Source organism: Caretta caretta, chromosome 14, assembly GCF_965140235.1.
Source record: "Caretta caretta isolate rCarCar2 chromosome 14, rCarCar1.hap1, whole genome shotgun sequence".
NCBI lineage: Eukaryota > Metazoa > Chordata > Testudines > Cheloniidae > Caretta > Caretta caretta.
In genome coordinates, this window is record NC_134219.1 from 35,656,167 (window position 1) to 35,684,098 (window position 27,932).

General features: G+C 46.5%; 1 protein-coding gene across 1 annotated transcript; it reads left to right on the plus strand.

Annotated features, from left to right (window-relative positions):
* On the plus strand, positions 1-27,834 carry LOC142068409 (uncharacterized). The gene is made up of 3 exons (XM_075119465.1): positions 1-478; positions 1,466-2,562; positions 22,809-27,834. The coding sequence occupies exons 2-3, from the start codon at positions 1,524-1,526 to the stop codon at positions 23,747-23,749; spliced, it is 1,980 nt and encodes a 659-aa protein (XP_074975566.1). The 5' UTR covers positions 1-478; positions 1,466-1,523; the 3' UTR covers positions 23,750-27,834.
* Positions 27,835-27,932: the final 98 nt, after the last annotated feature.

Sequence of the window (27,932 nt, forward strand, 5' to 3'; positions counted from 1 at the left end):
CACCCCCAATTCCCTCCCCTACCCCTTTCTCTGCAGACAGACATTCTAAGCTCAGGTTACAGCCGGTCCCAGGGAGGGCTGCAGGCTGCCTGAGTTGATATTCAGGGACATAGGAAGGGGTTGCTGAGAGCGGTTGTTGTATCCGGTGCTGGCAGAGGTGAGGCAGGAAGTAGGGAGAATTAAAGGCTCTTTGGCACTTCCGCACTGCAATACATAATAATTATTGTCACAGAGGCTCAGAGATTGTGCCGCTCCTGCATTTGGGTGGTCAGTGTGAGAAGACGCTGCTGCTGTCTCCATTGTGAGCTGGAAGCCTGGATTGAGCAGCTGCTGCTCCCCCAGTGGGGTCTGTGTGGGGGGAACCTTCCTTAAAGCCCCCTCTATGCCCAGGCAGGAGGGACTTTCTCCAGTGGCTGGAGCCAGCCCCTGGAGCAGCCCCGGGCTCTACCCACACTGGCTCCTGAACCGGAGACTCCAGGTCAGTAGCGCTCAACTTTTCCAGACTACTGTACCCTTTTCAGGAGTCTGATTTGTCTTGCATAGCCCCCAAGTTTCACCTCACTTAAAAGCTACTCACTTACAAAATCATACAAAATCATACAAAAGTGTCACAGCACATTGATACTGAACAATTGCTGACTTTCTCATTGTTACCATAGAATTATAAAATAAATCAATGGGAATATAAATACTGTACTTACATTTCAGTGTATGGTATATAGAGCAGTATGAACAAGTCATGTGTATGACATTTTACTTTGTACTAACTTATTTTGATACTCATACTTACCAAGAGCTTTACCTGCATGGAGGGAGCCGGGGGGGGGGGGAATGGTATTGTTATTCAGAGTTGGAGGAAATATTTTGTTTTGAAAAAGCCTTCTTTTTTTAAAAAAATAATAAATCTCTGTTAAACAGCTCCTAGGACTTCAAAATAGCTTTTAAAAAAGGCTTTGTTTGTTTTTTTCCCCCTGGGAAGAAAAGGCCTGTGAAATTCAATCCAAAATGGTGTGGATTGGTTTTTCTTGTCACTGGAAGTGTTTAAAGCAGAAATTGAGTCTTTCTAAAAAATTTACTTTAGCTCCCCAAGAATGTATGGGCTTGATGCAGGAATTACTGGGGAACAAAAAACTCTGTGAGCTCCTCCAGTTCTGCCTTATCTCACCCAGGATTGTCCCAGGCAGGTGTTGTAGACATATGGCAGATGTTGCTCATGAATTCCCCACCACCCTGGCTGACACCTGGGAGTAGCTCCCTCCCTTTGACTGTTCGGATGGGCTGTGGGGGCAGGGCTGGTCCCCCACCTCTCTGCTAGGGAAAGATTTTGGGAAGGATACAACTGATTTTTCAATCTTCCCAACAGGTATTTTAATTTGTTTCTCCCTTTCGTCTTCCACTTTCTGAGATTCCCTTTCCTCCAGTGCAGGGAATGACTCATGTCTGGATTGTCTCTCTGTCACATCAGGTGATGGGATGGTGAGTGAGAACAAGGAGGTGAATCCTCAGCAGGGAGGTCTGAGCAAATGGAATCACAGAGAACGCTATCGGGAAGATCTGAAGGGGAAGTTTCCTGGACTCCTGAGCAGGGAGAAGCCTGTAAAAATCAGCACAGGCCAGAGGGGCAGCAGGAAAACTCCCCTGGGGAGAGATTGGATAAACCCACTCACCAAGGGGGAGGTTTGAAGGACCTTCCTGAAGACATGATCCAGCCAGGAATCTGCACTAAAGGGAAACTGTATGAATGTGCTGAGTGCAGGAGAAGCTTTGATCGGCGATCACATCTCATTGTGCATCAGAAAATCCACACAGGAGAGAGATCCTATAGCTGTCCTGAATGCGGGAAAATCTTCAGTAACATCTCATCCCTGATTGTTCATCGGAGAGTCCACACAGGAGAGAGACCCTATAACTGCTCAGAGTGTGGGAAATCCTTCACTCGGAGCTCCACCCTTGTTGTGCATCAGAGAGTGCACACAGAAGAGAAACCCTATAAATGCCCCGACTGCGGGAAAAGCTTCAAGCGGAGCTCAACCCTTATTTCACACCAGAAAATCCACACAGGAGAGAGACCTTATAACTGCCTTGAATGTGGGAAAGGCTTCAGTGAACGCTCAAACCTAAACAAACATCAGAGAATCCACACAGGAGAGAAACCCTATAATTGCCTTGAGTGTGGGAAAAGTTTCACTCGGCACTCACACCTCATTAGACATCAGAAAATGCACACTGGAAAGATACCCTATAGGTGCCCTGACTGTGGAAAAAACTTTAGTGACAGCTCAGCTGTTATTAGACATCAGAGGATTCATACCGGAGAGAGACCCTATAAATGCCTTGAGTGTGGGAAAAACTTCAAGCAGAGCTCCGACCTTATGAATCATCAGAGAATCCACACGGGAGAAAAACCCTATTACTGCCCTGAGTGTGGGAAGGGGTTCAGTCGGAAGGCTCACGTTATTTCACACCAAAAAATGCACAGGCCAGAGAGATCCTTTAACTGCCTTGAGTGTGGGAAAAACTTCACTAGGAGCTCTGACCTCATTAGACATCAGAAAACCCACAGTGGAAAGACACCATATAAATGTTCTCTCTGTCGAAAAAGCTTCAAGCAAAGGTCAGAACTTATTTCACATCAGAGAGCTCACACAACACAGAGAAACTATAAATGTTATGTCTGTGGAAAAAGCTACAAGGCGAAGGTCTCTCTAATGTCCCACCAGAAACTCCACACAGGCTAGCAAGTGGCAGGAGCTCTCACTATGGGACAATGGGTCTGTGCTCTCCTGAAGCAAAGTGTAAATGTGCTTCATTGATAGACAGTCTGTGCAGGGGCAGCAAGTGGATGAAGGGTTTGGGTTTCAGTGGGGGATAGTTGGCAGGGGCAGAAAAGAACAGAACGCTGGGTACTGAGGAGCTGGATGATTTCAGGGTCTGGGGTGAGCAGGCAATGGGATTGGTAGAGAGACATTTCTGTGGGTTACACACATATTTTCCAATTTAGAGGAGAGGTAAAAATGCCCCATTGCAGTTCTTGTCTGAGTTGTCTCTGCAGCTCCAAGGGCATCTCCGCGTAGGGATAGGGGAATATTATTCAGGGAAGCAGCAAGGGACCCTCTGGGGCTGTAGTTGCAAGGAAGGAAGAGCTGCTGATTTGAACTAACAGGATGTCAGAGCACTGCTCAGTGTACTGGACATCTCTGAAGTCATGGATGGTAGGGGCGGCTGGAGATTGGGGAATTAATGGTGGAGATTCCCCAGAGACGTGGGAACTCTGAGGAATGCCCTTTTGGGAGTGTAGTCTAGTGGTTAGAGGGGAGGGTGGGGGAAATGAGAGTTAAGATTCCTGGGTGTGAGCTAATGCCGGTCACTTCCCCTCCTGTCTTTGTGTCCATTTCTCCCATCCCTACAATGGAGATAATAGTTGTCCAACTCCCTGGAGAGTTGTGATGGGCCACTAATTATTGTGTATGAAATGGTTCAGGAGAATGCAAGTATAGGAGAGGCCGAGTTTCACTGTTATTATTTTTACTGTGTACTGTATTCACAGGATTATAGAATCACAGAAATGCAGGGTTGGAAGGAACCTTGAGAGGTCATCTAGTCCAGTGTCCTGCACCGAGGCAGGACCAAGTAAACCTATACCATCCTTGACAGGTGTTTGTCCAACTTGTTCTTAAAAACCTCCAATGATGGGGATTCCACAGCCTCCCTTGAAAGTCTATTCCAGAGCTTAACTATCCTAATAGCAGTGGTCCCCAAATTTTTCAGAGTAGTGACCTCCCTTACCCCTGTTCATGCCCCCCTGCTCCCCCTGGGAGCCAGGTTCAGGAGTGGGACTGCGGCTCCCGGGAGGAGGGAGGAAGCATGGACAGGAGTAAGGGGGCCTAGTCCAGGGCCAGGTGTGGAGCCACGACTGGGACATGGTCAGGGGCTGAGGCTGGGGGTAGTGCAGGGGCATGGGGCCACAGCTGGGGGCAGCACCAGAGCAGAGCTGGGAGTGAAGCAGGGCTGGGTGGCATTCCCTCCCACCCCCAAAGGGGGCTGGCCTGGACTCCCCTGCACCCCCCCAAATGTTCCTCCGCACCCCACAGTTTCAGGACCTCTGCCTTATTGGAAAGCAGTTGATTTTTTTTCCTTCCTAAGTGTAATATTTTGCATTTGTCTTTACTGACTTTATTTCAGACCAATTCTCCAATTTGTCAAGGTCATTTTGAAATCTAATCCTGTCCTCGAAAGTGCTAGAAATCCCTCCCATCTAGGTGTCATTTACAAATTTTATAAGCATATTCTCCACTCTGTTATCCCAGTCATTAATGAAAATATTGAATGGTACCAGATCCTGGACTGACCTGAGGGACCCCACTAGATATGTTCCTCATATTTGAGTATGAACCATTGATAACTATTCTCTGAGTATGGCCTTTCAAAGAGTTTTGCACCCATCGTATAGTAGTCTAGATGAAATTACATTTTCCTAGTTTGCTTATGAGAATGTCATGTGGGACTGTGTCATAAGCCTTACTAAAATCAAGATTACTCCTGGGGGAATTCTGCGCCAAAAAAAAATAATTCTGCACACAATATTTTAAAATTCTGCATATTTTATTTGTCAAAATAATGCGTTTTTTTAATGCAAAAAGATCCACAATAACAGACAGTCACTCATGACTGAGAACAACATTGCAGGATATGCAAAATAATTTGTCCCCATCCACATGCAATTTTGTAGGGAATTCTCGAGCACGAGAAGCTGGTGTAGCAGTTTTGATGCATGATGTGAAGGCTGTTCATGTCATGCAAAAGAATGAATATCCGTTTGTCATTTGGTAACTTCATCTGGACCTGGCTGGGTACTTTGGGAAGTGCTTGGTTCTGATTGTCCTGACATTTTATTAACTGCTTGATAAATGTTTTATTTGCCCTCAAAGTCTTTTTTTTTAAAATGGGTAAGTAAATAAAATAAAATAAATCCTGAGCTATAATCTAACCCCATTGTGTCACTTTGGCACAGGAAAAAAGTGAGAAAGCACATAGATCTTCCTAGTTGAGGATTTCCTTACTGTCCTTTATAATAAGGCTCCTTTACATCACTCTGGCAATGTAAAGGAGCCTTAAAATGTTTATAGGTTTTATGCTCCTGGGGTAATTGACTGAGAATGGGAACAGTTAACTGACAATAGAAACATTAACCACATTACTATGCAGGCAGGCTGCTACATTTCTGCCTCAGAAAATGAGATCAACTATCAAAAGCACCATTAACAATGTTGTTTTTCCCCATCAAGAACAGTGTTTTGTTTCAAACGTTGAAACAGTTTTGCACAGAAAGAACACTCTTCTTCTTCCACACCTTATCCCCTCTCAAATAAAAACTGACTGAATTTTGTTTCAATCCAATCCCTGTGATCTTCTATAAAGTGAGCCTCCAGGCAATTTAAGGGATAGCACTGGCTGATTGCATTTCCAAACCTGGCAAAACAGCTGCTTGCTTCATTGCAGTGAAGGAACATAGGCAGGCAGGCTGTTACATTTCTGCCTCAGGGGACAGAGCCTGCCTCCTGCCTAACAAAAAGCCTTACCCCTCCACGCCGGGCACTCTGCAGGAGAAAGGAAGAGGGACAGAGGGCTTGGCTACACGTGCAGATGTAGAGCACTTTGGGTTAAACCAGCCTTCGTACAGCGCAGTAGGGAAAGTGCTCCAGTCTGTCCACACTGACAGCTGAAAGCGCACTGGCGGGGCCACAGCTGCAGCACTTGCAGCTGCATTGGGAGCTGTGCATTATGGGCAGCTATCCCAGCGTTCAAGTGGCTGCAGTGTGTTTTTCAAATGGGGAGGGGGTAGGGTGGAGTGTGTTGTGTGTATGTGGGGGGAGAGAGAGTGGGTTTTTGGGGTGCTGAGAGTGCATCAGCATGCTGTCTTGTAAGCACAGACCCCTCCCCCACCTCTCTCTCTCTCTCTCTCTCTCTCTCTCTCTCTCTCAGCAAACATTAGCTATTTGTTTTTTTTCTTGGAGATGATAAGCAGCCGGCACTCCAAAGCGGAGCTTTGAAAGGGCCACTTCCGCATTCCTGCCGGAGTTCACAACAAAGACGAGAAGCCACTTCAGTTAATGGGACCTTTCCGGAGGGCAATCAGAGCTCTGTAAGGTAACTCCTCATTCACACTGACGCTGTAGCGTCTCCCCCAATATGCAGCAAACCTTATCCCTCTCGGGGAGGTGGCGTACCAGCGGTGCTCTAGCCAGGGAGTTAGAGCACTCTACATGCCGTGCCAGTGTGGATGGGGAGTGAGTTAGAGCACTCTGGGCGGCTTTATTGTGCTGTAACTCGCAAATGTAGCCAAGGCCAGAGTCTCTCCCGCTTGTTTGCTCACGTGCGCCCAGCCCTGCCCCTTGACGGTAACGAACGCCCCCCCCCCCCGCAGGCGTGCATGCCCAGCCTCCCTCCCCCGCAGTGATTTGCATCTCTGACAGCTATTCTAGGCATGCTGGGACAGATGCTCTGCCTGCGCTGCCAGGGAAGAGGTGTGTCTCCCCCGCATATTTCTTCTGCATTTTTCTGAGCGGGGAGCACAGAAAACTGTGAACCATAAGAATTCTGCACCTACACAGGTGCGCAGAATTCCATCAGGACAGAGGCACGCAAACTACAGCCCATGGGCCACTTCCGGCCCACAGGGCCCTCCTGCCCGCCCCCTGAGCTCCTGGCCCGGGAGGTTAGCCCCCGGCCTCTCCCCTGCTGTTCCCCCTCCCATGCAGCCTCAGCTCACTGTGCTGCCGGCGCAATGCTCTGGGCGGTGGGGCTGCAAGCTCCTGGGGAAGTGCAGCTGCAGAGCCTGGCCTGACCCGGTGCTCTGTGCTGTGCAGTGTGTGGCTGGCTCCAGCTGGGCGGCGTAGCTGGTGTAGCTGGTGCAGCTGCGCCGCCAGCCACCGGTGCTCCAGGCAGCGCGGTAAGGGGGCAGGGAGCAGGGGGGTTGGGTAGAGGGCAGAGGAGTTCAGGGAGGGTGGTCAGGGGGCGGGGGTGTGGATAGGGGTTAGGCAGTCAGAAGGCAGGGAACACGGGGGTTGAATGGGGGCGGGGAGTCTGGGGGTGGTCAGGGAGAAGGGGTGGTTGGATGGGGGTGGGCCACGCCTGGCTGTTTGGGGAGGCACAGCCTCCCCTAACTGGCCCACCATACAATTTCAGAAAACCGATGCGGCCCTCAGGCCAAAAAAGTTTGCCCGCCCCTGCATCAGGAGTACAAGATGTATCACATCTACTGCTTTCTCCCTAGCTACTAGACCAGTAACTCTGTCAAAGAGGAAATTAGATTGGTTTGGTATCATTTAAGAACAGTCACACTGGGTCAGACCAATGGACCATCTAGCCCAGTATCCTGTCTTCTGACAGTGTCCAGTGCCAGATGCTTCAGAGGGAATGGACAGAACAGGTAATCATCCAGTGATCCATCCCCTGTTGCTTATTCCCAGCTTCTGGCAACAGAGGCTAGGGACACTTCAGAGCATGGTTTTGCACCCCTGGACATCCTGGCTAATAGCTATTGATGGACCTATCCATCATTAACTTATCTAGTTGTTTTTTGAACCCTGTTATAGTCTTGGCCTTTACAACATCCTCTGGCAAAGAGTTCCACAGGTTGACAGTGCGTTGTGTGAAGAAATAGGTCTTTTGTTTGTTTTAAACCTGCTGCCTATTAATTTCATTTGGTGACCCCCTAGTTCTTGTGTTGGGAGAAGGAGTAAACACTTCCTTATTTACATTCTCCACACCAGTTGTGATTTTATAGACCTCTGTCCTATCCCCCCTTAGTTGTCTCTTTTCCAAGCTGAAAAGTCCAGCCTTATTAATTTTTCCTCACACAGAAGCCGTTCCATACCCTAATCATTTTTGTTGCTCTTTTTTGTACCTTTTCCAATACCAATATATCTTTTTTGAGATGGAGTGACCAGATTTGCACACAGTATTCAAGATGTGGGCGTACCATGGATTTATATAGAGGCAATATGATATTTTCTGTCTTATTATCTATCCCTTTCCTTATGATTTCCAACATTGTTTGCTTTTTTGACTGCCACTGCACATTGAAAGAAGAAAAGGAGTACTTGTAGCACCTTAGAGACTAACAAATTTATTTGAGCATAAGCTTTTGTGAGCTACAGCTCACTTCACTGGATACATGCAGTGGAAAATACAGTGGGGAGATTTTATATACACAGAGAACATGAAACAGTGGGTGTTACCATACACACTGTAACAAGAGTGATCAGGTAAGGTGAGCTATTACCAGCAGGAGGGGGAAGGGGGGGAAGATAAGATAACCTTTTGTAGTGATAATCAAGGTGGGCCATTTCCAGCAGTTGACAAGAACGTGTGAGGAACAGTGGGGGTGGGGGGAAATAAACATGGGGAAATAGTTTTACTTTGTGTAATGACACATCCACTCCCAGTCTTTATTCAAACCTAAGTTAATTGTATCAAGTTTGCAGATTAATTCCAATTCAGCAGTCTCTCGTTGGAGTCTATTCAAAACTTCAGAAACAGACTCCAATGGTTGGGATTATGTATTCCAATGTGCATTATTTTGCATTTATCAACATTGAATTTCATCTGCCATTTTGTTCCCCAGTCACCCAGTTTTGTGAGATCCCTTTGTTACTCTTCACAGTCTGCTGTGGACTTAATTATCTTGAGTAGTTTTTTATCATCTGTAAATTTTACCACCTCACTGTTTACCCCTTTTTCCAGATCATTTATGAATGGGTGGAACGGTGCTGGTCCCAGTACAGACCCCTGGGGGACACCACTACTTAACCTCTCTCCATTCTGAAAACTGACCATTTATTCCTACTCTTTGTTTCCTATTTTTTAACCAGTTACTGATCCACAAGAGGATCTTCCCTCTTATCCCGTGGCAGCTTTCTTTGCTTAAGAGCCGTTGGTGAGGGACCTTGTCAAAACCTTTTTGAAATTTTTGACAAATCCATGTTGGCTATTTCTTACCCTATTATCCAGTAGGTGCTTACAAATTGATTGTTTAATAATTTGTTCCAGTATCTTTCCAGTTAATGAAGTTAGTGTAACTGGTTTATAGTTTCCCCAGTCCTCTGTTTCCCTTTTTAATGATAGCTACAATGTTTGCCTTACTCCGGTGTTCTGGGACCTCACCCACCCACCACAAGTTCTCAAAGATACTCACTAATGATTCAGAGACTGCTTCAGCTAGTTCCTTAAAGCACCTTAGAGTAAATTTCATCAGGACAGCCCCATTTGAATACTATTATCTAACTATTCTTTAACTTGTTCTTTCCCTATTTTGGCTTGCACTCCTCCCTTGCTGTTAATATTAATTATGTTAACTATGTGGTCACAAAAGTGAATACTAAAGCAAAAAAATGGCATTACACACCTCAGCCTTTCTGATGTAATCCATGATTATTAGTATTTGATGTTCTCTGGTGCCTTCCCAGCTCTTTCTGTCAGGGGGAGTGTATTACTGAATGGAAGGGAAGGACGGTAGCTGGAATCCCTTATCCCTGTTTTCAGGCAGGGACTCATTGGAGATTGTGACATGCTGGGATTATTCCTGAAATAATTGCCCTGGGAGGGATTTTCTTGCTTCTGGACAGCGGGGTGGGGCAGGGACTCATGTTTCATGAAATTCAGGTTTTGGGTGAGTCTTTTATGTCTCATTGAAATTTTTACATGAATCTGTTTTGTTTTATACAAATAAATTCCTAATCATTTTTGTGTGTGTGCAAAGTCTGTCTCCCAGAGCTCTGTCAGGGGTATGATGATCCTTAGAGTCCCAGGAGGGGACTGAAAGCTCAGAGAGGGTGGATCAGAGTTCTGGTGGGGTGGGTCTGAGAGACCCAATGGGCAGAGAGGAGGCCCAGGGACAGATGAGAGCCCCAAGGGCTGTGTGGACTCAGAGACTGTGGTGAGTGTGAGAGACAGAAAATGTGGCTGTGTGAAGGGGGCAAAAACAGAGTGAAAGTAACAAAAGGAGGAAAATAGAAGAAAAGGGGAATGATTGGAAATGAACAAGGGTTAGAAGGGAGAGGAAGAAATAGCAACACACGGTGCTTTTAGATCTCAGGTCTCCCCTGCTGCTCCTGGTCCTCACCTTCAGCGTTACCATTAGGGTTGCCAATTTTCTAATTGCTGAAAACTGAACACCCTTGCCCTGCCCCTTCCCCTGAGGCCTCCCCCTCTCCCCCCACCCTCTGTCGCTCACTCTTCACTCTCCTTCCCTCCTTTATTCCCCCCTCATTCCCCCGTCTCCCAGGACTCACCTGCTGCCTGCAGAGTCAGGCTGGGAGGAGCTGATGTGGAGCCTGCCCACCTGGGGCACAGCAGAGCGGGGGGGTTGGTCCCCAAAGCAAGGAGCTGGGACATGTGGGGGAGAGTCCCTGGAGCAAGGGGCCACGGGTGGGGAGGGGCGAGTCCCAGGAGCCAGGGCCGGGGCAATCAGGGCATGGCGGGCAGAAGGGAGGTGATTAATAGGATTCTCCCCCGGGCAGTGGCACCTACTTCTTGCAGCCCCGTCTGGAAGCCAGCCTCTGCTCTCTGTCAGGCATCAGCAGCTGAGCAGCTCCTCCATGGGGCTCTAGCCTCAGCTGCTGCTTGTCCTACCCCCCAGTAGTAGAGGCCAGTTACTGCAGCCAAACCGGAGTTTTAGTGTCTGGTCAGATGTGCTGATGGGATGCAGCAGATTCCCTTTGAAAACCGGACACCTGGCAATCCTACTCTCAACTGATTTCCAAATAGGTTGAGGGCTGGTCTCTATGGGGAAGCTTAAGATAGATTCATTGATTACATGGCCAGGAGGGACAATTGTGATTACCTAGTCCCACCTCCTCTATAACAAGCCATAGAACTTCCTCGGATTAATTCCTGCTTGAACTAGAGCATATGGTTTCAAAAACAGCCAGTCTTGATTGAAAAATTAGTAAATTTCCCCCCGGCTAATAACCCTCACTGTTAAACAATTGCACCTTGTTTCTTGTCTGCATTTGGCTTCACCTTCCAGCCATTAGATCTTGTTACACCTTTTTCTGGCAACATGAAGAGCCCCCCTGTATCACATTTCTGTTCTCCATGTTTATACATCCAAGGATCGCATCAGCCCTTTTGGCCACAGCATTGCCCTGGGAGCTCAGGTTCAGCTGATTGTCCACCATGTCCCACAAGTCTTTTTTCAGAGAGTTCCTGCTTCCCACGAGACAACACCCCATCCTGCAAGTGTGGCCTACATTCTTTGGTTCTAGATTCATAACTCTGCATTTGGCCATATTAAAACATAAATTGTTTGCTTGCACCCAGCTCACCAAGCCACCCAGATGCTCTCTGTCAGCAACCTGTCCTCTTTGATATTTACTGCCCCCCTTCTTTGCAATTTGCAAACTTTATGGGTGATACTTTTTGGGTTTCTTCCAGCTCGCTGGTGAAAACGTGAAGTAGGGTACGGCGAAGTACTGATCCCTGCAGGATGCCACCAGAAACACACCGGCTCAGTGATGGTTCCTCACTATACAATTCTGAGACCTCTCAGCTAGCCAGTTTTCAATCCATTTGTTTTGTGCCATACTGGTTTTTTTTTTTTTAATCATTTACCATCTGTCCCCCAGCTCCTGCTGAAGGTATGCCTGTCCATCTGGGTGCCCTTTGCAAGGCGGCTGGTGAGGGAGTGTTCACCTCCCTTCTCCTAGCGGCGCTGCGGTCTGAGTGGGAGTCTGGGGAGATGCTCTGGGGACCAGAGATCCCATCGCTCGAGAGAGTCCCCCATCAAAGAGACCCCCTGAGCTGAGACACAGCCCTGGCGGGCAGCAGGGGATGCTGCTCTGTAGGACACGTTTCCAGGGTTGGGGAAAAGATTCTGGCTGGATCCCTCCTGGGCCAGGCTTTCAGCCCTAGGGCAGGGCGCAGGAGGGGAGCGGGATTCATCAGCTCCTGCCACCAGAGGGCTCTGGGTGGTGCGAGGGCTGGGGACGGGCGGGCTGCGCTGCCCCTTTAACTCGGGCTGCCAAGGGATCCAGGATATTTGCAATTTGAGCTTCCTGGGTCAGGCAGCGCAGGCGACGCTGCTGCCGCCTCCATAGCGAGCCGGGAGCCCGGGCTGAGCTGCTGCGCCCCAGCGGGGTGTGTGCGGGGAGAGCCCTTCCCCAGCGCCCCTCGGGGCCCAGCCCGGGGACTTTCTGCGGTGGCTGGAACCAGCCCCGGCCTCTGCCGACACCAGCCCCTGAGCCGGAGCCTGCAGGTGAGGGGAGAGACCCGGGGGAAGGGGGGGAAAGTGACTCCGCACAACGGCCCCTCCTCGCCCCAGCTCTGCTCCCGGGGGGGTCTGCGAGTCCCGGAGCTGCTGCCCTCCCTGACCCCCCCGGCTCTGCCCCCCTGGGCGCCTGCAGCCAGCCCGAGCCAGCTTAAAGGTTACAGTGACAAAGTTTCAGAGTAACAGCCCTGTTAGTCTGTATTAGCAAAAAGAAAAGGAGGACTTGTGGCCCTTTAAAGACTAACCAGTTTATTTGAGCATACAAATTACAGCTCACTTCATCGGATGCAACAAAGTTGTGTGGTTTCTTCCACACCCCGGACTAACATAGCCATGCGGATAAAACCCCCAGGGTAGACAGAGCTGTGCCGACAAAGTGTTTCTGTTGGCAGGGCTATCGAGAGAAGTGGGGTTCCTGCACCGGAAGAAACACTCCTGCTGCCTCTACACTAAAGATCTATGTAGGCATCAGCTCTGCAGAGTAGACATGGCCGCAACAAAACAGCAACCAGATCTCCTATCCGGAGGGGGGAAGGGGAGTGAAAGGGGGGGAGAAAAAGTGTGGGAAAGGAGAAGCAAGTGGGGAGAGAAGTTACAGGCTCCTAAACCTGCCCAGGTCTGTTGACTTTAGATTCACTTCTCATTGCACAAGATAAGGAACAGAGGCCGGAAAAGTCAGTTCCTACCTCTGCCTGGGCCCTGCTACAGCCCTGGGTGACCATCTCAGGGGGAACCCCAATGCAGCTGTTTTGATTTTGTTCTTTTCTAGTATTTGGTTCTGGGAGGGTTTAATTATGTGTTGATGGGTTTAGAAAAATGCCCCAGCGTTTTTGCAGTGTGGCAGAATGCAGAACATCTGTTTGCAGGGAAGGGGAGGGGGGTGAACCAGTGTGTCAAATTGTCTAAACCCCCCTTCTGAATCTTTCCCTCTGCCCTTTTCACCCTGATAGGCTGGAAAGTAACATCCAGGTTTCACTCCAGATTTTCCCACTGTCCCTGGGGATAGTGAAGGGAAATGGCTGCAGTGTAACAGGCACAGGTAAGCGATTATCGGGTCCCTACCAGTGTCCCTGATTTCCCTCTTACCCCTGAGAACTCTGTGTGCCCCTCCATTACACTTAATAAAACCACCAGCTTTTCCTCCTTGGGCAGTTAGTGATTAGGTACTGTTCTAGTTCCTTGATAGATGAGGGCCAGTCCTCTATTGAGCTAACAAACAAGTCCATTTCCCCCAAACATCCAGACATATTAACCCTTTTTTCTTCCCCCTCTCTCCCCAGTAAATGAGCAGTTTACTGGCAGTCCCAGTGATCGCAGGCTGTGATTTCCTTTTTGTTTCACTTCCACTGGGTCTCCGGAGTCATTGCCTATTCCACTCTATCTCTGGGTTCCGATTCCATCTGCATAACCAATTGTTGTGTCTTTTGCTCTTTACACAACAAAGAGAAACTTGTAGAAACCCCAGGCACTGTTGAGTTCCAAATAACCATACTTATTTAACTAGTTCAGCTATCCAAAGCCTAACTACATTCACTGCTGTTCTGACAGGTTTTTAGAGCTTTCTAAAACTAGAACATGGTGAGGGCTAACAACTATTTATAGGGACACTACATTCTCTTTAACGTGGAGCTGGAAGATATGGGAAAGGCCCAGCAAGAAGAGTTAGAAATTACCCACTATGAGGAAACAGCCACATGTTCAGGGGTTTATCAAAGACCTACTACCAACCCGCAGAACTCCGAAGCCAAGCGTCACTCCAGAAAGTCAGGAGACAGGCAGAGATTCATAAGTTCTGAGGCTATAATGGACCATTGTGATCATCTACTCAGACCTTCTGTATAATGCAGGCTATAGGACTTCCCTGTATTAATTCCTGATTGAAATAGAGTGGATCTTTTAGAAAAGCATCCGATCTTGATTTTAAAATTTCCAGTATTGGAGAATCCGCAACCTTTTTTTCCCGTAAGTTTTCCCCAGTGTTTAGTTATGCTCTCTGGTAGAAAGTTTGCACCTAATTTCTAGTCTGAATTTCTATTGCTTCAGCTTCCAGGCACTGTATCTTGTTGTACTTTTGTCTGCTAGATTGAAGAGCCCATTATCAAACTTCTGTTCCCCATATGAGTACTTGTAGATGGGGATCACATCACCACTTAATCATTTGTTTGATAAGATAAATGGATTGAGCTCCTTGTGTCTATCACTATAAGGCAGGTTTTCCAATCCTTTAATCATTCTTGTGGTTCTTTGAGCCCTTTCCAATTTTTCAGCCTCATTCTTGAACTGTGGATACCAGAACGGGACATGGTAGTCAAGTAGCAGTTGCACCAGTAACACACAGAGAGGTAATATAACCTATCTATTCCTACTCAAGTTTCCCCTGCTTATACATTAAAAGGGCTAATGTGATCCTTCAGGTACAGCACAAAGAAAAGGAATGCTTGTGGCACCTTAGAGACTAACCAATTTATTTGAGCAGGTACAGCGTCAAACTGGGAACTCACATTCAGTTGATTATCTACCTTGAGCCTCAGATCTTTATCCTAAAAAGCAGAGACTCTGCAAGAGTATCCCATTTCGCAAATACTGCCTGCTTTGTTCCTAGATGTGGGTGTTTATATGTGGCTGTGGAGAAACACATCTTGTTGGCCGACATCCAGTTTACCAAGTGATCCAAACCTCTGTAAAATGACCAGTCCTCTTTATTATTTACCACTCGTCCAATCTTTGTGTCATCTGCAAACTTTAGCAATAATGAGTTTGTTTTCTTCCCGGTCATTGATAAAAATGTTAAATAGCATAGGGCCATAGAGAACTAGCCCCTGTGGGATTCCACTAGAAACACACCCGTTCTCTGGTGATTCTCTGTTTACAATTACATTTTGAGACTTATCAATTAGCCAGTTTATTTTTTTGAACTATTTATTTATTAATTTCTAACAAGTTCACAAATCCTTGCCTGGCACATATCAGACAGAAAACACTTGTTACGAGAGTTAGCTTTTGTTTAAAGAGACATTATACACAGTTAGCCGGTTTTTAATCTATTTAATGTGCCATGATGATTTTGTATCATTCTAGTTTCTTAATCAAAATGTCATGTGGTATCAAGTTGAATGACTTGCAGAAGTCAAGTTTACAACATTAACATAGAATCATAGAAGGTTAGGGTTGGAAGGGACCTCAGGAGGTCATCTAGTCCAACCCCCTGCTCAAAGCAGGACCAATCCCCAGTTTTTGCCCCAGACCCCTAAATGGTCCCCTCAAGGATTGAACTCACAACCCTGGGTTTAGCAGGCCAATGCTCAAACCACTGAGCTATCCCTCCCCCCAAAGGAAAGCTCCTGGTTACCTTGATCAATGAAACTCGTAATCATCAAAAAATATCCTAAGTTTGACAAGATCTATTTTCCATAAATCCATGTTGATGGACATTAATTATATTACCCTCCTCTAATTCTGTAGAAATCAATTCCCACATCGGCTATTCCATTATTTTTCCTAGGACTGATGTCAGGCTGACAGGTCTATAATTACCCAGGTCACCCCATTTACCCTTTTAAAATATTGGCTCAACATCAGTTTCCTTCCAGCCCTTTGGAACTTCTCTACTGCTCCAAGCTTTTTATTTTTTTTTTAAATCAAATCAGATGCGCTGATTTTAAAACGTCTAACTTTAATAGCTGCTGTTTAGCATTCTCTTTTAAGTTATTGTTAGAGTGGACAGTATTTTATCATCAGATGATATGAATATATCATCAGTTTTTTCCCAAATATGGATCAAAAATATTTATTGAATACTTCTGCCTTTTCTGTATTAGTATTGACAGCTATTTCCATATAGCAATGGACTAATAACATTGATAGGATTGCTTTTCTTCCTTGTAAGCTTTAAAAACTCCTTATTGTCCTTAACTATTCTGATCATAGAGTTCTCCCTATGTACTTTTGCTTCCCTTATTAATTATATACAGTTCCTAGCTTCTAACATATTAATTGCTGTCAGCCTCCCCTTTTCCCCATTTGTTGTGTATGTATGCGTATATTTCAGTTTTCAAAAATACTCTCACTTCCCCGCTAAGCCAGGCTGTTCCTTTTTAAACCAGTGTAGCCTTCTTTCTCGATTTTGGGATTGTGGCTTTTTGGCCGTCTAGTAAAATGTTTCTAAACAGTTTCCCATTGTCATTCACGTTTTTCTGTTTAAATTATTGTTACCAGCTGATATGGCTCATAACCATCTTCAGCTTTGTGAAAGCGGCCCTGTTAAAGCACCAAGTAGAGAGAGAGAGAGAACTGGTTTGAACTTTATACTGTTTGTAACCGCTAATTGTTAGTGCTAGGATGAAGAGGAATTTATCTGTCAAGATGAGGTCTCAGCTAGAATTCCCCCATGTTGGATGCAACACTTTTGAGTGAGTAAATTGTCGTGTATAAATGAGAAATTCTAATGACATTTTAGTACTGGTAGGAGAACTGCAGCCTATATCACTCAGATTAAAGTTCCTCATGATCACACAGCTTTCTTCCCTACACGTTATAGATAGAACAGGATGAATGGCTTCTCAAGCATCTTTAAGTGTTAATTGGTAGTCTGTAGCAGACACCAACTAGTACCTCATCTTGTGCTTTATCTGTTAGTACACTGATCTGTAAGCATTTAAGATCATTTGCACTGAGGTGTTGGTGATTCAGAAACAGGTAATGGCATTTGTGACGGAGTTCCAGGCTCCCTCTCCTTCTGCCTACTCAGTCCTTCCTAAATAGATTATAACCATTGATTTTAACACTCTGATCATGTGAATCATCCCACCAGTTTCAGTAATGCTATCTAGATCAAATCTGTGTTCATAAATGAGTAATTTCAGTTTCTCTTGACTTTTTTTTTACCCAGGCCCCTAGCATAGGTATGTAGGCAATTCATAAATTCTTTCTTTTCATATTTCTTGGTGTCTTGATTAATGTTATTCTCAACTTCTTAATTTTTTGCTGAGTGCTCATTTGTTCCCTCTTTTCACACTCCTCTGTTGGTATTAGTTTACTGCCTTTCTGAATACTCTGACCAGCCTGTCCCCTTGCAGCTATATCCTTCTGCTGAGATGCAGCCATCCAACCTGTACAGCCCCTTCACTCCACAGAAGGTAGTACAATGTTCCACAAACCCAAAACCCTACGCCACTTACCTATGCAGTGCTTCACTTCCAGAATCTTCTGCTTCCTGTCTTTCTTGGCTTATGGGCCAGGAAATATTTCTGAGAAGATAATTTGGGCGTTCTCCTCCTTCAGTGCCCTTCCAGATTCTCTAAAGTTGACTGTACTCTCTCCAGTTCAACTTAAAAATCACTAGTTTAAAAAAAAAAAGTGGCAGTTTTATTTGCCTTCTGTTTTCTGAGCCCAGGGGGTAGGGGACAGATGTATGCATGAAGCTGCCTGGGGGGAATGGGTGGGTGTGTGTATGTGTATACCCATCTGTGTGTGTATCACACTGCATCGACAAAACGCCACCTCCAACAGCGTACATGGAAAAGTGTGGCCTCCCTGCTGCTGGGATTTACCTTTCTGACTTCTCCATCCCCCTGCTTAATCATGACTCTGTTTCCTCTTTACCCCAGCCAGTCTTCTCCCCCACACTCTGCTTTTCTCTCCAGCCCCTACAGTCACCTGCCTTTCCATTTACAGCTTCCCACCTCTCACAGCTACTGCCCCACATGCCCCTGCACTGTCTATTCTCCTGCACCTGTTCAGCCTCCTGCTGGCTGAATCCCCCACAACCTCTCTTTGTCCCCCACACATCCTCCTGGACCCCCTCAGAGTCCCTCTAGCTCCCCATATTTCCACTTTTCCTCTTGAGTTTTCTGTCCAGTCTCCTAACAGAGCCCCAGCCATATTCCTTGAGAAGACCCTGACATCATTCACACTGGAAACAAGGGTAGTTGGTGGCTATCTTTATTAGGGGCAGCCTCACCTCCACATGACAAATCTGTAGGGAAACAGTGGCCATGTTGAAGGCCATTTGACTTGAGCTTCTCCCACCCCACCCCCCAATAATGGGAAATGGCATCCATATCTCACAAGGGAAAATGTGCAAGTTTTGGATTGAAATCCCAACTAAATATCATGAGACTCATGATAAAAATCACCAGAGTCGGCAGGTCTGGGCATTGCACTTTCACAGCAGAAATTGTGTTTATTTTTAATGAAAGCTCTGGGAAATTTCCCAACTCCCCAGGGAGGTTCCCTGCTCTCTGTGGGGAGGGGTAATTTCCAGCCCTGCCTGTGACTGGTCAGGGCTCTGATCTCAGCAGGGCTAGAAGTGGGGATAAGAGGTTGAAGACCTGTGCTATGCCTGTGTCATAACATCCCTCGGTATGTGGAGGACCCTCAATCTCCTACAAGGGGGAACCTCAAGTCTCCAAGGAACCATCTGACCTCCTCAAAGGGTCTCCAGGAATGGTTTCCAATCCCTTTGGTTTATACAAGTGATGGAATACACTCCTGTGTTCATACCCTACACCCTACTGAAATAATTTTTGTACAAAGTATGATTTTTGAGGTGTCTTTTGAAAATTCATAATTTGGTGGTCACTGTTGTCTTGATAAAATATGTGGCAACATTGTATGTAAAATTAAGATTTTCTTGTAGGATGTTGTTAACAGATGTTCCAAACCATAGCAGAAGTTGGCACACCAGTCTGTCCTAAACAAAGGAATGTGTGCTTTGCTTCATTAGCATTTAAGCAGTAACTAGAGTCATCAAGCCAGAAGGGAGTGCAAACAGGTGAGAAAAAAGCAGCAAAGAAAATCCTTCCACACAGACGCTTTGTCTCCTGGTTCTCAGCTGGAAATGCTTCTCAAAGGGGGAATAAGACTGTGAAAAGGAGGGGCAGACACCCCAAGAAACCTTCCCCCTCTCCCCCCATTCATCTCACTCTTTGCACCTGAGCAGACAAAGAACATAGCCGTTGTATTATGGGGGACGGGTCCTGACCTGAAGGTTGGTCAGTAACACTGCTGGAAGCATGTGTTGAGAAACTTTGCTTCAGATCTAACATAAATTGTTGTTAGATGTGAGAAAGTGTCTTCTCTTTATTTTTCTTGTAGTCATTTCTCACTTTTATGCCTCATTACTTGTATTCACTTAAAACCTTTCTCTTTGTAGTTAATAAACTTGTTTTACTGTTTTATCCAATCTAGTGTGTTTAAGTTGGCGTGTCTGGGTACTTTATTTAATGTAATAAGCAGTCATATTCCCTAAAGGAATAAAGGACTTATTTTATTTGTATTGTCCAGGAGAGGGCTGGGTAGTACAGGACATATATTTCTGGGGGAAAATCTAAGACTGGGGGTGCATGGGTGTCACACTGAAGTATAACCAAGGCTGGTGAGAGTCTGAGTGTAACCAAGAGTGCCTGGCAGTTTGCAGTTACACACTCTCTCTCTCTCATGGTGTGATTTGCACGCTGGTAGGCTGTTTGTGTCTGGCCCTAGAGGGTGCTACTGCAGCAAGGCATTGTAAGGCATCCAGGGTTACAGGGCAGGGGTGACACAGCTACTGATTAGTCTGGATTGTACCCAGGTATGTCACACCCACCCAGCTAGTACATCTGGAAACAACTGTGTCTTAGAATAAGTGTAAAATCTTGGTCTCACGTGTTTTCTTTGTCTGGAGCAGGATTTTCCATTCCCAAACTTGTTGTGATCTCCCAGGGAAGAGACATGGCTCCAAGATCTCCAGGACTCTGAGGAAAGGGAGATCCAGAGAAACAGCCACACAGGTGAGGAATTGGTTAAACAGACGGAGAAGCCATCTGCCATTGATGTGTTATATTTTGACTGTAGTAAGACTTTTTATACGGTCTCGCATGACCTTCTCGTAAAGGAACTAGGGAAATACAACCTTGATGGAGCTACGATAAGATGGGTGCGCAACTGGTTGGAAAGCTGTTCAGAGAGTAGCTATCAGTGGTTCATCGTCAAGCTGGAAGGGCATATTGAGGGGGTCCCACAGGGATCAGTTCTGGATCTGGTTCCGTTCAGCAACGTCATCAATGATTTAGATAATGGCATGTAGAGGACACTTATAAAGGTTTGCGGACAATACCAAGCTGGGAGGGGTTGCAAGTGCTTTGGAGGGTAAGATTAAAATTTAAAATGATCTGGACAAACTGGAGAAACGGTCTGAAGTAAATAGGATGCAGTTCAGTAAGGACAAATGCAGAGTACTCCATTTAGGAAGGAACAGTCAGTCGCACACATACAAAATGGGAAATGACTGTCAAGGAAGGACTACTGTGGAAAGGGATCTGGGGGTCATAGTGGATCACAAGCTAAATGAGTCAACAGTGTAACTGCTGCAAAAATAAATAAAGCAAACATCATTCTGTGATGTATTAGCAGGAATGTTGTAAGCAAGACACAAGAATTCTTCTGCTCTACTCTGTGCTAATTAGGCCTCAGCTGGAGTATTGTGCCCAGCTCTGTGCACCACATTTCAGAAAAGATGTGGACAAATTGGAGAATGACCAGAGAAAAGCAACAAAAATTATTAAAGGTCAAGAAAGCATGACCTATAAGGGAAGATTAAAAAAAAAAAGGGGGGGGGGAGGGTTGTTTAGTCTGGAGACGAGAAGACTGAGAGGGGACATAACAGTTTTCAAGTACATGAAAGGTTGTTACAAGGAGGAGGGAGAAAAATTGTTCTCTCTAACCTCTGAGGATAGGACAAGAAGCAATGGGCTTAAATTGCAGCAAGGGTAGTTTAGGTTCAACATTAGGAAAAAATTCTTAACTTTCAGGGTAGTTAACCACTGGAATAAATTTCCTAGGGAGGTTGTGGACTCTCCATCGTTGTCTAACCTACTCTTAAAAATCTCCTAACACCTGTCAGGAATGGTCTAGATCAGAGGTTATCAAACTGTGGTCCACGAGCTCCATTCAGGTGGTCCACGGATAGTTCCCTCTAAGGTGCACACCTGGACGGCCTCACACAGGAGAACGAAGGGTCACCCACCTAATTAGTGGAGCCGTGCAGGTGTGTCTCCACTAATTAAGTGCCTGGACCCTGGAGAAGATGCGCATGTAAGGTGAGGTGGCGGCCTTGGGGGGAATAGGGGGTAGGTGGGAGGGGGCAGTGGGTTGAGAAGAGGAGGTGGGGGGAATTTGGGACATGCAGGGCTTCGGCGGCCTGAGAAAGAGGCGACTTTCCCCAGCTCTAGGGCTGTGGCTTCCAGGGAGAGATGGCCCTCCTTGTATGTAAACAGCTGCCATTCTCACAGAGGCCCTGTGAGCATCTCCAGGTCTCTGTCCCCCGGTCAGGATTGTCCCCAGCAGGTGGTGTATACACATGGCAGATGTCGCTCGTGACTTCTCACCCTCCCTCACTGACCCCTGGGAGTAGCTGCCTGCCTTTGAATGTTTGGATGGGATGTGGAAGCAGAATTGGTGTGTCTCTCTCTCCCCCCTCCACCCCCCTTCTAGGGAAATGTTTTCGGAAGGATTTAGATCCTGATTTTACAATTATCCCAATATTTTAATTATCCCAGATATTTTAATTTGTTTCCCCCCTTTCCTGTTCCACTTTCTGAGATTCCCATTTGTAACAGGGGCTCGGGTGGTCGGGAAGCCTAGTGATTAGATTGCCAGGCTCTCAGTCCCCTACTGGGCTGAGTACTTTGTCTTTAAGGCCAGGGGAGTGGTAAGGGGCACCCAGGCCCTCCCTCTCCACAGGGTCCCAGCCCATGGCCCTGTGTATATCAACCCCTGAACAGGTGGGTTTGGTGTCCCTCCCGGCAGGGAGTCAGAACCCACTGCCTGGGCTACTTCCTACAAGTCCATTCAGTTTGGGGCATGGCCCCTTTAGTACAACCTGCCGGTGGCTTGCTGCCCATAGGGTTACCTCTTGGGTCTAGGGAAATGCCTTGGTGCGATTTCAGGTTCCTTCAGGCAAGGTGAGGATGAGCCCACAATGTCTCTGGGGTCCACTCAGTCTGTTACCTCTGGTGCTGGGGGTTCATTCACAGTCTCCCCTTGGTTGGGGAGTCAGTGCTGGCTTCCAGGTGGCTGTTCTGGCTGGCAGGCCACTGCTCTATCCCTTCAGCTCTGAGCAGAGCTAGGTTCCCTTCTTTTATCCTCCCTCCAGTCCTGGCATTGTTTGCAGGTATAGTGAGGTAGGACTAGCTTAACCTAAACATTTCTTTAACCCTTGCTGAGCCAGCGGGCAGTTTCTCTGCTTCATTGCACTCTTTTCCAAGTGCAGGGACTGACTTCTGTCTGGATTCTCTTTCTTTCACATCAGGTGATGGGATGGTGAGTGAGAACAAGGAGGATCATCCTCAGCGGGGAGGTCCTGAGCAAATGGAAGCACAGAGAACACTATTGGGAAGATCTGAAGGGGACATTTCCTGGATTCCTGAGCAGGGAGAAGCCTGCGAAAATCAGCACAGACCAGAGGCGCAGCAGGGAGCCTCCTCATGGGAGAGAGAACAGGGTAAATCCACTGACCAAGGGGTTGGTTTGAAGGACCTTCCTGAAGACCTGATCCAGCCAGGAATCTGCAGTAAAGAGAAACCATACGAATGTGCTGAGTGCGGAAAAATCTTCAGTAATGACTCATCCCTGATTGTTCATCGGAGAGTCCACACAGGAGAGAGACCCTATAACTGCTCAGAGTGTGGGAAATCCTTCACTCGGAGCTCCACCCTTGTTGTGCATCAGAGAGTGCACACAGAAGAGAAACCCTATAAATGCCCCGACTGCGGGAAAAGCTTCAAGCGGAGCTCAACCCTTATTTCACACCAGAAAATCCACACAGGAGAGAGACCTTATAACTGCCTTGAATGTGGGAAAGGCTTCAGTGAACGCTCAAACCTAAACAAACATCAGAGAATCCACACAGGAGAGAAACCCTATAATTGCCTTGAGTGCGGGAAAAGTTTCACTTGGAGTTCACACCTCATTAAACATCAGAGAATGCACACTGGAAAGATGCCCTATCATTGCCCTGACTGTGGGAAAGGTTTCAGTGACAGCTCAGCTGTTATTAGGCATCAGAGGATCCACACCGGAGAGAGACCCTATAAATGCCTTGAGTGTGGGAAAAGCTTCAAGCAGAGCTCAAACCTTATGAATCATCAGATAATACACACAGGAGAAAAACCCTATTACTGCCCTGAGTGTGGGAAGGGGTTCAGTCGGAAGGCTCACGTCATTTCACACCAGAAAATACACAGGGCAGAGAGATCCTTTAACTGCCTTGAGTGTGGGGAAAACTTCACTAGCAGCTCTGACCTCATTAAACATCAGAAAACCCACACTGGAAAGACACCATATAAATGTTCTGTCTGTCAGAAAAGCTTCATGCAAAGGTCAGAACTTATTTCACATCAGAGAGCTCACACAGCAAAGAGAAACTATAAATGTTCTGTCTGTGGGAAAAGCTACAAGGGGAAGGTCTCTCTAGCGTCCCATCAGAAACTCCACATAGGCTAGCAGGTGGCAGGAACTCTGTGTGGGCAATGGGTCTGTGCCCTCCTGAAGCAAAGAGTGAATGTCCTTCATCGGTGGAGGGTCTGTGTAGGGGCAGCAAGTGGATGAAGGGTTCTCATTTCACTGGGGGATAGTTGGCAGCGGCAGAGGAGGAGGAAACACTGGGGAGCTGGGTGATTGCAGGGTCTGAGGGGAGCAGGCGATGGGATTAGTGGAGAGACATTTCTGTGGGTTCTACACGCACTTTCCAGTTTAGAAGAGAGGTAAAAAATGCCCCATTGCAGTTTGTTTCCAAGTTTGTTTCTGCAGCTCCAAGGGCATCTCAGGGTAGGGATACGGAAATGTTATTCAGGGAAGCAGCAAGGGGCCCTCTGGGGCTGTAGTTACAAGGCAGTAACAACTGCCGATCTGAACTAACAGGATGTCAGAGCACTGCTCAGTGTATTGGACATCTATACAGTCATGGACGGTCGGGGCTGCTGGAGACTGGGGATTCCATGGTGGAGATTCCCCAGAGAGGTGGGAACTCTAGGAGATGCCCTTTTAGGAGTGTGGTCTAATGGTTGGGGTGGGGGAAATGAGTTAGGACTCCTGGGTGTGAGCTAGTGCTGGTCACTTCCCCTCCTCTCTCTGTGTCCATTTCTCCCATCTCCACAGTGGAGATAATAGTTCTCCAACTCCCTGGAGAGTTGTGAGGGGCCAGTAATTACTGTGTGTTCATAGAATCCCAGAAATGCAGGGTTGGATCATAGGTACTGGAACTGGAAGTGCTGCCAAACCCCCTGGCTTGAAATGGTTTCTATTATATACAAGGTTTACAGCAGTGGTTCTCAAAGTTTTGTACTGGTGACCCCTTTCACATAGCAAGCCTCTGAGTGCGACAACCCCCCCCCCCCCGCCAATTAAAAACATGTTTTAATATATTTAACACCATTATAAATGCTGGAGGAAAAGCGGGGTTTGGGGTGGAGGCTGACAGCTCAAGACCCCCCATGTAATAACCTCATGACCCCCTGAGGGGTGCTGACCCCCAGTTTGAGAACCCCTGGTTTACAGTTTAGTTTAATGGCTCACAGCACCTCCTCTATAAAAATTGTTCCAGGACCCCTGGGTTGGAAGGAACCCCGAGAGGTCATCAAGTCCAATTTCCTGCACTGAGGCAGGACCAAGTAAACCTAGACCATCTTTGTCAGGTGTTTGTCTAATCTGTTCTTAAAAACCTCCCATGAGGGGGATTCCACAGCCTCCCCTGGAAGTCTCTTCCAGAGTTTATCTACCCTAATAGGGGGTGGAGGGTGAGAAAACCTGGATTTGTGCTGTAAATGGCCCACCTGATGATCACTTTAGAACACTTCCTGGACACTACAGTGCTAATAAACAATGGCCACATAAACACCACCCTATACCGGAAACCTACTGACCGCTATTCCTACCTGCATGCCTCCAGCTTTCACCCTGACCACACCACACGATCCATCGTCTACAGCCAAGCTCTGCGATACAACCGCATTTGCTCCAACCCCTCAGACAGAGACAAACACCTACAAGATCTCTGTCAAGCTTTCTTACAGCTACAATACCCACCTGCAGAAGTAAAGAAACAGATTGATAGAGCCAGAAGAGTTCCCAGAAGTTACCTACTACAGGACAGGCCTAACAAAGAAAATAACAGAACGCTACTAGCCTTCACCTTCAGCCCCCAACTAAAACCCCTCCAACGCATTATTAAGGATCTACAACCTATCCTAAAGGATGACCCAACACTCTCACAAGTCTTGGGAGACAGGCCAGTCCTTGCCTACAGACAGCCCCACAACCTGAAGCAAATACTCACCAACAACCACATACCACACAACAGAACCACTAACCCAGGAACTTATCCTTGCAACAAAGCCCGTTGCCAATTGTGCCCACATATCTATTCAGGGGACACCATCACAGGGCCTAATAACATCAGCCACACTATCAGAGGCTCGTTCACCTGCACATCCACCAATGTGATATATGCCATCATGTGCCAGCAATGCCCCTCTGCCATGTACATTGGTCAAACTGGACAGTCTCTACGTAAAAGAATAAATGGACACAAATCAGATGTCAAGAATTATAACATTCATAAACCAGTTGGAGAACACTTCAATCTCTCTGGTCACGCAATCACAGACATGAAGGTCGCTATCTTAAAACAAAAAAACTTCAAATCCAGACTCCAGCGAGAAACTGCTGAATTGGAATTCATTTGCAAATTGGATACTATTAATTTAGGCTTAAATAGAGACTGGGAGTGGCTAAGTCATTATGCAAGGTAGCCTGTTTCCTCTTGTTTTTTCCTACCCCCCCCCCCCAGATGTTCTGGTTTAACTTGGATTTAAACTTGGAGAGTGGTCAGTTTAGATGAGCTATTACCAGCAGGAGAGTGAGTTTGTGTGTGTATGGGGGTGGGGGGGATGTGAGAAAACCTGGATTTGTGCAGGAAATAGCCCGACTTTATTATGTAAAGAGTTGTCACTTTGGATGGGCTAGCACCAGCAGGAGAGTGAATTTGTGTGGGGGGGTGGAGGGTGAGAAAACCTGGATTTGTGCTGGAAATGGCCCACCTGATGATCACTTTAGATAAGCTATTACCAGCAGGACAGTGGGGTGGGAGGAGGTATTGTTTCATATTCTCTGTGTATATATAAAGTCTGCTGCAGTTTCCACGGTATGCATCTGATGAAGTGAGCTATAGCTCACGAAAGCTCATGCTCAAATAAATTGGTTAGTCTCTAAGGTGCCACAAGTACTCCTTTTCTTTTTCCTAATAGTTAGAAAGCAAATGATTTTTTCCTTCCTAAGTGTACCATTTTGCACTTGTCTTTACTAACTTGGTTAGAGACCCATTCTCCAATTTGTCAAGGTCATTTTGAATTCTAATCCTGTCCTTGAAAGGGCTTGAAATCCCTCCCATCTTGGTGTTATCAGCAAGTGTTATAAGCATATTCTCCACTCTATTATCCTAGTGATTAATGACAATATTGAATAGTACCAGATTCGTGACTGACCTCTGAGGAGCCTCATTAGATATGTCCCTGTAGTTTAACAATGAGCCATTGGTAACTATTCTTTGAGTATGGCCTTTCAAACAGTTTTGCACCCACCATATAGTAATTTCATCTAGACCACATTTCCCTAGTTTTTCTGAGATTGTCATAGGGGACTGTGCCAAAAGCCTTACTAAAATCAAGATATATCTACTGCTTTCCCCAGAGCCACTACACCAGTAACCCTGTCAAAGAAGGAACTTAGATTGGTTTGGCATGCTTTGTTCTTGACAAATCCATGTTGACTATTTCTTATAATCCTGTTATCCTGTAGGTGCTTACAAACTGATTGTTTAATAATTTGTTCCAGTATCTTTCCAGGTGTTGAAGTTAGGGTGACCAGTCTATAATTCTCCAGGTCCTCTTTGTTTCCCTTTTTAAAGATAGTTACAATGTTTGCCCTACTCCAGTACTCTGGGACCTCACCCGTCCTCTGAGTTCTCCTAGATAATCCCTAATGATTCAGAGACTGGTTCAGCTAGTTACTTAAGTACCCAGTCTAGAGTCAGTTTCTATCCGGCCATGCCAATTTCAATACGTCTAACGTCTCTATTCTTTAACCTGTTCTTTCCCTGTTCTGGCTTGAATTCCTTCCCCTTTGCTGTTTGTGTTAATTGTGTTAAGTATCTGGTCAGACTAGTGAATACTGATGCAAAGTAGGCATTAACCTCCTCAACCTTTTTGTCATCCATTATTATAACGATTTGATGCTCTCCTGTCCCTTCCCAGCTCTCTCTGGCGGGGGCAGTGTGTTACTGAAGGGAAAGGAAGGTCTGTATGTGGAATCCCGTATCTCTCTTTTCAGGAAGGGGCTCAGCTGAGATTTTGACCCACTGGGATTATTCCTGAAATAATTGCCCTGGGAGGGATTTTCTCCTTGTTTCTGGACCATGGGGTGAGGCAGGGTCTTGTGTTTCTGGAAATTCATGTTTTGGGTGAGTTTTTTATGTCTCATTGAAATTTTTACCTGAATTTTTCTTTTTATACAAATAAATTCCTCATATTTTTGTTTGTTGGTTTGGTGTGAAGTCTTTGTCTCCCAGAGCTCTGCCAGGGGCATGATGATTTAGAGTCCCAAGAAGGAATTGAAAGCTCAGAGAGGGTGG